The 12783-nt window shown below is 33.1% G+C and overlaps 1 protein-coding gene across 1 annotated transcript in view; it reads right to left on the minus strand.

Moving 5' to 3' along the window:
- Positions 1-12783, minus strand: part of LOC135968268 (putative uncharacterized protein CCDC28A-AS1) — a 481602-nt gene that overhangs the window by 34991 nt on the left and 433828 nt on the right. The window contains exon 4 of the mRNA XM_065534058.2: positions 9898-10012. Within this exon, the coding sequence (XP_065390130.1) occupies positions 9976-10012 (37 nt within the window). The 3' untranslated portion in view covers positions 9898-9975. The remainder of the gene's footprint in view (positions 1-9897; positions 10013-12783) is intronic.

Genomic DNA, 12783 nt, shown 5'->3' on the forward strand with positions numbered 1-12783 from the left:
AATACATCATGTCAAGCTTTAAATCAAATTACAAGGCATGCTAAAAGCAACACAAACACATGCTAAAGAAACAAGGCTAGCATGAGAGCTAACATCAATTATGAAGCCAATTTCAGAATTATCTTAAAGGGAATTTAAATTACGATTAATGTGTCTTATAGAAAAAGGAGATAACTTTTAAGAACAGATGAATAGTGTACACAGAAAGATGGAAACTCTAAAAGGGACTGAAAATAAAATGCTGTGAATGAAAACACTGTAATAGAAATGGAGAATGCCTTTGACGGGAACATCTGTATACTGGACCTTGATGAGAAAATAATTGAGATTGAAGATAAGTCAATAGAAACTTCTCAAACTGAAATGCAAAGACAAAAAGGAATTAGAAAAAGAGACCAGAATGTCCAAGAACTGTCAGGAAATATCAAAAGGTATAAGATACTTGTAGTTGGAATAACAGAAGGACAAGAGACAATAGAGCAGAAGAAATATTTGAAGTAAAAATAACTAGGAATTTTCCAAAACTAATAACAGACTCCAAACCACATATCCAAGAAAATCAGAGCACAAAGGAGCATGGATACCAAAAACAATCTATACCTGGGCATATCACATATCATATTCAAACTACAGAAAATCAAAAACAAAAAGAAAATCTTAAAAGAAGTCAATTAAAGAAAAACACCTTATCTACAGAAGGACAAAGGTAAGAATTACATCAAACAAGAAGCTTGTATGGTAACACCATACAAGCAAGAATTTAATGAGAGTGAAGTATTTAAAATGCTGACTAAAAAAACTCAACAGTCTAAAATTCAATTTCCAGCAAAATTATTCTTCAGAAATGAAGGAGAGGAAAAGAATGAGAAGACAAGCCACTTGACTTGGATAAAACGATTGTGAAAGACATATCTGATATCTTGCCTAATAGTATTTGGCTATCCTCCAAAATATGCAAATCCAAAACTTCTAAAACACAAAAATTTATTAAATGAATAACTTGATTAAAAATCGGGAGAAGAATAGCTAGCAACACAAGAACAGCTAGCCCCTTGCACAAGAACATTTGTCGGACACAGTTTCCACTAATGAACTGATGTCAACTCCTGCAATAAGCCCCCACAGCCAATGTTCTCTTTGTTTCAAGACAACTTATATGTGCTTCTTGTTTTTGTCTTTAAATACTCTTCTTTACTCCAACCTCCTCAGATGTATCTATAATCCATCATAGCTTCCATATCTCAAATTGCAATTCCCTACTATTCCCCAAGAGAGGGCCTGCCTCTCTCTGTTGTTATTTTTGGTCGACAAATTTCTTCTTGGATTTGTAGGTGTATTCTAAAATTAGATAGTAGTGATGGTTGCAAATTTCTGTGAATATACTAAACACAGAATTGTACACTTTAAACTGGTGGATTTTATGGTTTGTAAATTATATCTCAATAAAGCTGTTAAAAAAGACTGAGAGAAAAACATTTTTACAAAAATTTAAAACAGTTAACCAAGTCCCACTCAGCAAAAGCAGCTAATAAAATCAGGGATTTAAGAGTAAGACAGTACTTATGACAGTACCTATGGTTTTGATTACTCTAGCTTTGTAACATAGTTTGGAATCAGGGTGTGTGATGCTTCCAGCTTTGCTCTTCTTTCTCAAAATTGCTCTATTTGGGGTCTTTTATGGTTGCCCACTAATTTTAAGATTGTTTACTCTATTTCTGTGAAAAAATATGCTATTGAAATTTTGACAGGGATTGTCTTGAATTTGTAGATCACTGTAGGTAATATAGATTTTTAACAATATTTATTCTTCCAATCCAAGAGCATGGTATATATTTCTCTTATTTATGTCTTCTTCAATTTCTTTAATCAATTACTTATAGTGTTCAGTATACATATCTTCCACCACCTTAGTTAAATTTATTTCCAAGTGTTTATTTTTTTTGATACTGTTTTCATGGAGATTGTTTTCTTAATTTCCTTTTTGGATAGTTAATTGTTAATATATAGACTTATAACTGATTTTAACATTGATTTTGTATCAGGCAACTCTGCTAAATTTGTGTATTAGTTCTGGTCATTTGGGGGTTGCATATTTAGGGTTTTCTACATGAAATATCATGCCATCTAGGATAATAAACAAGACACAAAGACCAATGGAACAGAACAGAGAACCCAGAAATAAACTCACACACATATGGTCGACTAATCTTTTACAAGTGTGCCAAGAATACACAGTGGGTAATATATAACCTTTTCAACAAATGGTGTTGGGAAAGCAGAATATCCAAAGGCACAAAAAGTGAAATTGAACCTGTATTTTACATTATACAAAACTTCAATCAAAATAAATTCAAGACCTAAATTGTTTGACCTGAAACCATAAAAGTCCTACATGAAAACAGTGGAAAGTTACTTGATATTGACCTTGGTGATGATTTACTGAAAATGATACCAAAAGAACAGGTAACAGAAGCAAAACTAAACAAGTTGAACTACATCAAACCAGAAAGCTTCTGTATAGCAAAAGAAAGAATCAACAGAGTGAAAAGGATACCCACAGAATGAGAGAAATACTTGCAAACCATCTATCTAATAAGGGGTTAATATCCAAAATACTTAGAAAATGCCTACAACTCATTAACAGAAAAAACAAAAGACCCAATTTAAACATGGGCAAAGGATCTGAGTAGGTATTTATCCAAAGAAGACTAATTGCCAACAGGCATATGAAAAAATGTTACGCAACATTAATTATATGTGAAATGCAAATGAAAACTGCAATGACATTATCACCTCACACATGTTAGGATGACCATTATCAATGACAAAAAAGAGACAGGTGTTGGTATGAGTGTGAAGAGAAGGGAACACATATTGGTGGAAATTTAAGTTGGTACAAGCATTATGGAAACTAGTACAGACATTCCCCAAAAACTGAAAAATAGAACTAACATACGACACAGTGATTCCACTTCTACTTATGTATCCAGAGGAAATGAAATCAGTATTTTGAAGATATATTTGCACTTGCATGTTTATTTCAGCACTATTCAAAATAGCCAAAATACGGCAACAACCTGTGTGTTTTGACAGAGAATAGATATTAAAAACTGTGATTATATGTATCTATATACACAATAAAATAATATTCAGCCATAAAAAGAAGGGAGTCCTGCCATTTTCATCATTATGATTATCACACTAAGTAAAATAAGCCAGATACAGAGAGACAAATACTGCATAATCTCACTTATATGTGAAATCTAAAATAGTTAAACTCATAGAAGCAGAGAGTACAATGGTGGTTTCCAGTGCCTGGGGGATCGGGGAAATGGGGAAATGTTGATGAAGGGTACAAACTTTCAATTGTAAGATGAACAAGTCTGATAATTTAGTGTATACCATAGTGAACATAGTTCATAACATGAGTAAATCTTAAGTATTCCAGCCACACACACACATGCGTGCGCGCGCACACACACACACACAAATCACATGGGTTGGTAGATGTGTTAACTTGATTGCTGTAATTATTTCACAATATGTACGTATAGCAAATCATCATGTTGTGCACCTTAAATATATACAACTTTATGTCTAATAAAAATGAGAATCTAATAAAAATAAGACAGTACTAATATTAATTATTAGAAATACAAATAATATGCATTTATAAATACAAAGTACACACACACACACACGCACAAACACACCCACACGGTGTTCTAGTTGCAGCTCAATAGTGGTATTTTGTGAGAACTGCACTGTTGTCATTCATTGTGTTTAGAGAGGAATTACGATATCCCATTCATATCTTTATTAACTAGAGATCAGAGACACCTACTAAACCCTCACCCTAATAAATGTACTCCAGCATAAAAGCACAGCATCTAGAGACTACTAAAATTTAAACTTCTACTGGATATTTTATCTTTAACAATCCCCCCTACCATAGAGCCTCCCTACGAATTAATACACCAAGCAGTGCTATTCAAATGGATTGCTCTCACTGAGGTTGAAGAAAATGAAAAGAAATGTTAATAGATTGATAAGGACAAATCTCCAAGTAATGCAGTTTGAGGAATAAAAAAATTCTGGAACTAAAAATTAGATTTCACATTTTGAAAAGTCAAGAAAGGAAATAAAAAGGAATGTACTTGCTGAGAGCTAACTGCAAGAATCCGTAAAGTCGGCTGGTGTCCTGTCAGAGTAAAGAACATCAAAAAGTGTAAATCGTGAGTGAAAATATCAGTCATGGAGAGAAATTATAAATACATGTATAAAGTTTGAAACACTTAAGAGAATAAAAAGAAAAAATGAAGAAAGAACTAATAAAGGGGGTAAAATGAAGAAAACTTCTTCAACTTGAAGGATGACTTGATTTGTCAAATACAAGAGGCTGATCAATGTTGAACACAATTTAAAGAAAAAGACAGACCTAAACTTTTACATCTTGCATCTTGATGCATATTCTGATTTTTTTTATCTTTAAGCATAAACAGATTATCTTGAAGGCTTCTAAATAGAAAGCAACAGGTTACTTACATAGAGATAACTGTCATACTTGCATTGGACTTCTCAGTTGCAAGTTTAGATCAGAAAAAAAAAAAAAAATACACTTACAGACTACTGACAAAAAACTACTGATTAGGCTGCATGTAAAAATGTATAATATGTACTATTCTCATATGTGTTCAATTCCAAATATTTTCTTTTAACATTTCTATTTTGGCCAATGGGCTATTTGAAAATATATCTTTAATATTTCCAAAGATATATATCTTTGTAACTGACTTTTGGCATAGTTGCATTGTACTCAGAAACCACAGATAATTTCAATCTTTTGCAATATGTGTCAGTATTTTTTAGGCTCAGTATATTAAAGTGGTCTATGTGCTGTTAAAAATGAAATATTCCCAACAATTGTTTGATGCAATGTTCTATATCTATTCCTTAGGTGATATTTATAAGTTGTGTTGCTCCAATCTTCTACATACTTACTATTATTTTTTTTGTCCACTAACTGTACCACTGCAGAAAGTAGTGTATCAAAAAGTCTACTGTTGTTGATTTGTTTATCTTTACTTAGGGATGTGCCAAATTTTGCTTTGTGTATTTTTAGGACATATTAAAGTACATTCAAATTCAGAATCATTGTATATTCCTGATGAACTACATTTTCTCATTGAAAGTTTTCCCTCTTGATTGTAAATAACACTTTTTTTTTGTTTTCAAGTCTATTTCATTTTAAATACTTTGTATCTTTATGGTACTATCTTCTTAACTGAATATGATCAGATTTTTTATTATCTACATATTTATTTCTGCATTTTAATGAGAACTTTCAGTATTTATTACATAGTTGTGTTTTAACATAACACTTTTTTTATTTAAACCACTTAAAAATTTCTCAATTCTTCAGTTTTTGTTGATTGAGAAAATTTTGTTTTTATAATTTTTCCCTTAAATAGTTTGAAGTTATACTATTTTTTCTTGTTATTTAGTCTGCCTTTAGTTTCCAGTGAACACACAGCACAGCACTGTGATCCTTAAGACAAAAAACAACAACAACAACAACAACAGATGTTTCCTAAGAATACCCTAAGTTTCTTTGTGGAAGCATGTTTTCGTCAGTAGTCAAAGAGGGGAGGAAACAGGAAATGCAAACAGGTCTTGCTTAATTTATGAGCAAAAATAAGAGTTTAGGAAAGCTAAGGCAGCTAGAATTGGTGAAGCAGAGCACAAAAGAAGAGAAACCGCCTTAAAGAAAATGTTCCAGAGATCTGAATAGAGATCCTCTTGAGTCTGCTGCTGAACAATAAGCCATTCATAAGTTGAAAAGATAGAGATGAACTATATGGGAGGTTGAGGTTACTAGAATTGTGATGCAGTATTCAGGAGAAGAGAAAAATACACAGAAATAAAGCTGCAAAAATGTGCATAGGTAATCCTTGAATATTTGCTAAGTGTTAAGAATCACATATATAGTGTGAATCTCTTCAGAAAGGAGGAGCTATGTAGAAGATGAGCGCCAGAAATATGCATTGGGTTTATTTTGAGCCTGTTGCCAAATCCTAAGACATATATAGTGAGTGAAACCTCAGAAGAAACTGTTATCAGAACAAGTTCTAGAGCTCACAGAGCTGAGAGATATTTGAGTACCAATCAACCAGAGTTAAGAGAACACATTGAATACTTTGGACATTCCTTAGGGATGCAAGAATGGTGATATCTTGGAGGAAGTAGGGCTACAACAGACCTAGGGTGAAAGCTACTTTATACTTGTCCTTACGAATCTAAAAAATAATTTATTAAAATTTGAAAATGATTAGCAAGTATTGTAATTGCCTAATATCAAAAGCTTGAACATGGTTCAAGAAACACAACAAAATATAATAACAACATAATAATCAGAATGTCTACCATCAAATGAAAAATTACTAGGCATCTGAAAGGCAGGCAAATGTGAACTGCGACAAGTACAAAAATGAAGTTTATTGAAACAGACTAAAAAATGACAGCATAATTTGCAATAAAATAAGACACTATTATAAAGATGCTCAAGATTTAAAGGAAAACATGAATATAACAAAAAATGAGATAAAAGACATGCAAAAAACCAAAGTAGAACTTCTAGAGATAAAAGCTCAGTATTTCAGTTAAATATTAGCTGGAAAAGCATAACAACAATGAAGAAGAAAAGGTAGTGAACTTCAAGAAATAGCAAGAAACTATTCAAAAAGAAGCACTTTGATTCCACATATAAGTGAGGTCATGCATTATTGATCAAAGGGTACAAAGTTTCAGAGAGATAGGAGGAATATGTTCTGAGGTTTTTTACATAAGAGGGTGACTATAGTAAATCATAATGCATTAAATATTTCAAAACTAAAAATAAATTTCTAATATCTCATAAATGTCAATGTCTAAAATATATAGGTAAGTGAGGTGACAGGTATCTTAATTAGCTTGATTTAATCATGCTGCATTGTGTACATTCATCAAAATATCACGTCGTACCCCATAAATATATACAACTGTAATTTGTCAATTTAAAAAAAACCTGCAAAATGAAGCTCAGCATTGAAAGATTTAAAAAGGACATGACAGCCTCAATTACCTGTGATACAACTTCAAAAAATCTAACATCTAATACATAGGAAATTGGGTTTCAGGAGTTGGAGAGGAAAATATTTAAAGAAATAATGGCCAAATATATCTGAATTTCATGAAAATTACAAACCAACAGATCCAAGCAGTCCAGTGAAACCCAAGAAGTGTAAACAGAAAGAATGACACAACAAGAAACATAAAAATCAAATTAATGAAATCAGGGTTGAAGAGAATATCTGAAAAACATCTAGGGATAAAACATATATGACAGAAAGGAGATTAGATTAGAAAGAATGTAGACTCCTTCTTGAAACAATGTAAACCAGGTTACAGTATAATGACATCTTTAAAGTGCAAAAGTTGGGGAGAAATCCTGTCAATCTGAAATTCTATATCCAGCAAAATATCCTTCAAAATTGAAAGTGAAATAAAAACATTTTCAGACAAACAAAATCTGAGGTAATTAATTAGCAACAGCTGTGCACTATAAGAAATGCTAAAGGGACTCTGAGGTTGAAGAAAAAAAGAGAAACTAGGATCTACGGAAAGGAATGAAGAATGTTAGGAATAGTTAATATGTGGTGAATATCATGACTTTTTTAAAAACAACCTTTAAAATATATTTTAGTTTTTTAAATAAATATTTAAAAGAAAAGTGAGCCATAGTTTAATAAAGTTCAATAATATTTTGAGGTTTATAAGAAAATACATGTCATTAGTACAATATACAGGAGGTAAATAAAAATATTCTGTTGTAAGGTGCTTAAATTGTAGATGAAATGGTATAACATAATTTGAATGTAGATTGTAATAAGTTAAAGACGCATTTTACTAGACATATATCAATCTATATATTTGTATAAATATATCACTATCACTACAGTAACAACATAAAATAAGACAAACATGTTCAGCTAATAAGCAAATATTGGTGATAAAATGGAATCATAAAATATATTCAAATCAAAAGAAAACCAGAAAAGAGGAAAAAGGAAACAACATGTGGGACTGAGAAAAAATAAATAGCAAAAAGGTAGTCTATAAACATGAACCCAACCACATTAAGGATTGTATTAAGCATGAACAACTAAAGTATAAAATAAATACACATGAATCTATGATGATATAAATAAACGATTGAATAAAAAAAATGAGGGAGGCATGCAGACCTTTTCTACCGAATTCCAAACAAGAAATCTCCCCCTCTGAGTGGTGAAACCTAATCCCTGAAGCCCTTTGAGGATTTGCTACTCTTAGTGATTTACCTCCAAAGACTAAATTCAGGAATGAGAAAATAGTAACCTTAGAATAGAAGAACTGACATTCATGGAATTTCTATAGAAAATTAAAAAGACCTAGAATAACTGAAACAATTCTGAAAAATAACAAGCTTGGAGGATTTGGAGTACCTCATTTCCTGAATGACTATATGGCTATAGTAGTCATGACAGTATAGTAATATATAAGTAGAGATATTGGTGCAGTGGAAAGAATAGACAACTTAGAAATATGCTTATAAATACTCAATGCATACTTCACAGATACACAAAGATATTCAACGGGGAAAGAATAGTTTATCCAAGAAATGGCACTGGAACAATTGGATCTCCAATTTAAACATAACAAGCTTCAGCCCTTAGCTCACACCATGTACACAAATTAACTTGAAATGAATTGTGCATCTAAATGTAAAAATAGAAACTGTAAAACTTCTTGAAGAATATACTAGAAAACCACTTTGGAATTACAATAAATTTTTATTAGAATACAAAAGTATAAACCATCACAAATTGCTAAATTGTAATTTGTCAAAATTAAAACTTTTTGTTCTTTAGAATACTCTGCCAATTAAATAAAAAGCCAAGCCATGGACAGGAGAAAATACTCAAACTCCATAACTGGACAAAGAAATTATATAGAGATTATATAAGTACTCTTACAATTCAATAATAAGGAAAAAGAGGAGCAAAAATTTTAAATGGACAAGGAAAACACTTCACAGGAGAAGACCATGAATGGCCAAAAAACATAAAAATAAAAAAGACATTCATTATTAGACAACAAGGAAATGCAAATTTCACTACCATGAGATACCACCTGCCACACACTAGAAAGTCTAAAATTAAAATAAAAAAAAAATCCTTACAGTATCAAATGTTGGGGAAGATATCAAGCAATTGGATATCTTCAATATTGCTAGTGCAAAATGATATAACCTCTTTGGAAAATTGTTTCCAGTTTCTTAAAAGCCAGGTAACCCAGCAATCCCATTCCTAAGTATTTAACCAAGAAAATGAAAGTATATGCCCGCACAAAGAATTTTATAGGAATATTAATGGGCACTTGACTCATAAGAGTTGAATCAACAAACAAGTTGAGTTAGATGTCTGAGTCAATATCCATACATATATTACTACTCACAATAAAAAAAAAAAGAGCTGCAAAATGTAACTTGGATAAATCTTAAAATGATTATGCTGATCAAAAGAAACCAGACACAAAACAGTGCTTAAAATGTAAATCTTCCTGCATAAAATTCTTGAATATGCAAAAGTAATTTATCTTAAAGGAAACATAAAATTAGTTGACTGTAATCAGGGTTGGAAATCAGTGAAAAAGTGTGTGCTGGCCAGGCATGGTGACTCACATTCGTAATCCCAGCACTTTGGGAGGTCGAAGCAGGTGGATCACTTGAGGTCAAGAGCTCGAGACCAACGTGGGCAACATGGTGAAACCTTGTCTCTATTAAAAATACAAAAATTAGCAGTGAGTGTTGTCACATACCTGTAATCCCAGCTGCTTGGGAGGCTGAGGCATGAGAATCACTTGAACCTGGGAGGCAGAGGTTACAGTGAGCTGAGATCAGGCCACTGCACTCCAGCCTAGGCAACGAAGGACTCTGTCTCAAAAAAAAAAAAAAAAAAAAAAGGGGGAGAGAGAGAGTGCTTACTTTGTCATGTAAAATATTTCAATATAGTTTAAAAAATCTTCTTTCACTTGACAATTCGCTCCTTCATAAAGACAATCATAATGGTTGTTACTGATTGTGCTAGATGTTGGGTAACTTTATATACACACTGTGCCAGGTTTCTCTATGGTCATTTTGGATAAGATGAGAATTGCATTTCCATGAATGCTGGTCCTCCTCTGGGTCCAAGTGTAAGTTGGTAAGAAAGGAAAGAAGTGGAGCAGTCGACACCATTCTCTGAAAGTCTTGTAGTGACTGTCAGACATGGAGGTTCATGAAGGGTTACAGCTTCTCTTTTATTTCCTCTGTTTTTTTGTCTAACTCATCGTCCTGCTATCCAGTAGTCAAGTCCACCACCATACACTTGACTATGGACCCACCAAAGCACTGGTTACACAGGGGCAACAACTGCATGTGGGTCTCTCTGTGAGCTTCCCCTTCACAGTTCCACATAGGCAGTTGGACTTGGCTCTTCGGTTTTCTTGGCAAGCTATGATTTTTCTCTAATCCTCCAGTTACCCATTCTGACCATTCACTTTCCCAGCTCCTTTGACAACTGTGTAAGTCCAATTCCTATTATGAATCTCTTATCCCAAACATTCCACAGCACTTCCTGTTCTCTGCTACCCTGACTGAACCCTGGAGTTCTCTCCCACTCGCTGTCTTTCTTACACACTCACAACACTTGCACACATTTTCACAGTTAGGTGCACACATTTTCACAGGTACACACATTTTCACAGTTAGGTGCACAATTTTCAAGAATATACACATACATATACCTTATCCTGTTTTTATTTTTGTGCTTGTTTTTTGATAAGACTTTGATTACCCAAGAAAACATAAAAGAAGTTCAATGATGTGAATAAATTTAAGATGTAACTCAGATAATGATAAATTTACTACTTTAAATATTGTTCATAAGCCTGCTTCCTTACTAGTCCTTACTCTGTGACGCTGATTCTGAATTTCCAGCTTGTATGCAATAGGCTCCAGATCTCTTCCAGAATCCATTACTACTTAAAGTGCCACCGGAATCCCAGAGACGACTGTCTCACATTCCTTCCCTCTGTTTTACTGTCCATATTATTTGCTTAGTCATTCAAGAACCATTTGCTAAATACATATTTTGTTCCAGACATTATTAAAAATGTCCTCAAGGACTTCACAATAGAGAAGCAATAAAAAATAGGCTTATTAAAATCATATGCAAGGTGCTATATATTCACCAAGAAGAAAATGACTGACTCTATAAGGAGTCAGTTTTTCGAGGCAGCCTTTGCAGAGGGTTAAAAGGACGGTGTACACTGGCTGTCTCTCGTGCCTTTTGTTTACTCCTCAAGCCACTGTAAAACGTCTTCCTCTTTAACAATTCTATTCAAACTGCTCATTGCCCAAGGTGGGCAGATCAGTGACCTCTGGCCTGCACAATTTAATCTTACTAAAAATGTGTAAAGTATATTTGCATGAGGCTTACTTACTTTATTAGATTTGTTCATTTTTCTTATAAGTAGAATAATTTTGGTAGCAAATTCAGGTAATATACCAATTCACATAAAATTAAATTCTACTATGCTTCAGGCATTTGGACATCTTAGTTATCTAGTAATGTTAATTTAAAAAATATTCTGATCATTTTTAAATTTTTGTTTAGATATTCATCTTTTATTTTTATAACAGTTGTAAAGAACTCCTCTATAAAATTCAACATAGCACCTATAAAATAGATTTAAACTCTTCTGTAATACAAGTTGCATTTTCTTTCCAGTTTTGTCACTTGCCGTTTTGATTATGATGTTTCAGTCTGGATCACTGCAGAAAACAGATGGCATACCCAAAGATTTCATTTAAAAGAGTTTAATAAGTTTACAGAACTAAAAGAAGGGTTAAGAGACAAAGCAATGGATAATGAAACACCCAAGAATTATCAACAGCAGGGAGCTGTTACCATCTCTAAGCCTAGAGAGACAAGAGGGAAAGATGTTACTAGAGTCCAGCAAGCACTGGACCCATAGAAAGGAACCTTCTGCTCTCCTGCTGGTGCCTCCACTTAGCCCATATAATCCAGAAGCCAGAATGGGGTGGAAACCCAGTGCTGTCATCGACAGAAGCAGTCTTCTGGAACACAAAGCAAGGCAGAGAAGAGCAAAGACTGAGTCTACAAATATTCTTTGATTTCTAGAAGTTTCTATTTTTCATAAAGCCAAACTAATACTTTTTTCAGTTGGTTTCCAATTTCATCTTTAAAATAGCTTCTTCATTCAGAGATTACATAATTTTTTATACTTTAAAAAAATATACTTTCTATGTGACTAGAATTCTTTTCATTCCCAGGCGATTCATTGCTATTTCTTTCCTCAAGATTTTCACACTTGCTTTCCCTTCTACTTGAACAGTTGTCTCCCCATTATAAGATTAACCAAATTGAGGCTATCCTTTAGATTTCTGACCAGTTAGAGAAGTGTTATTTTCAGAAATGGTCACAGTGCCTGCCAAATGGCAAGACTTGGGGCCAAATATTCACTTTATATTGACAATGTTACACTTTGCCTGAATGTTCTGGAATGCAGCAACAGTTAAGAAATCACCCCACTTTCTTGTGTTCTAGCAGTCCCCAACCTTTTCGGCACCAGGGACTAGTTTCACAGAAGACAATTTTTCCATAAACCAGGGCAGTGGGGCTGGGAGTGGGGGTGATGGTT

Source organism: Macaca fascicularis, chromosome 18 (assembly GCF_037993035.2).
Source record: "Macaca fascicularis isolate 582-1 chromosome 18, T2T-MFA8v1.1".
Classification (NCBI taxonomy): domain Eukaryota; kingdom Metazoa; phylum Chordata; class Mammalia; order Primates; family Cercopithecidae; genus Macaca; species Macaca fascicularis.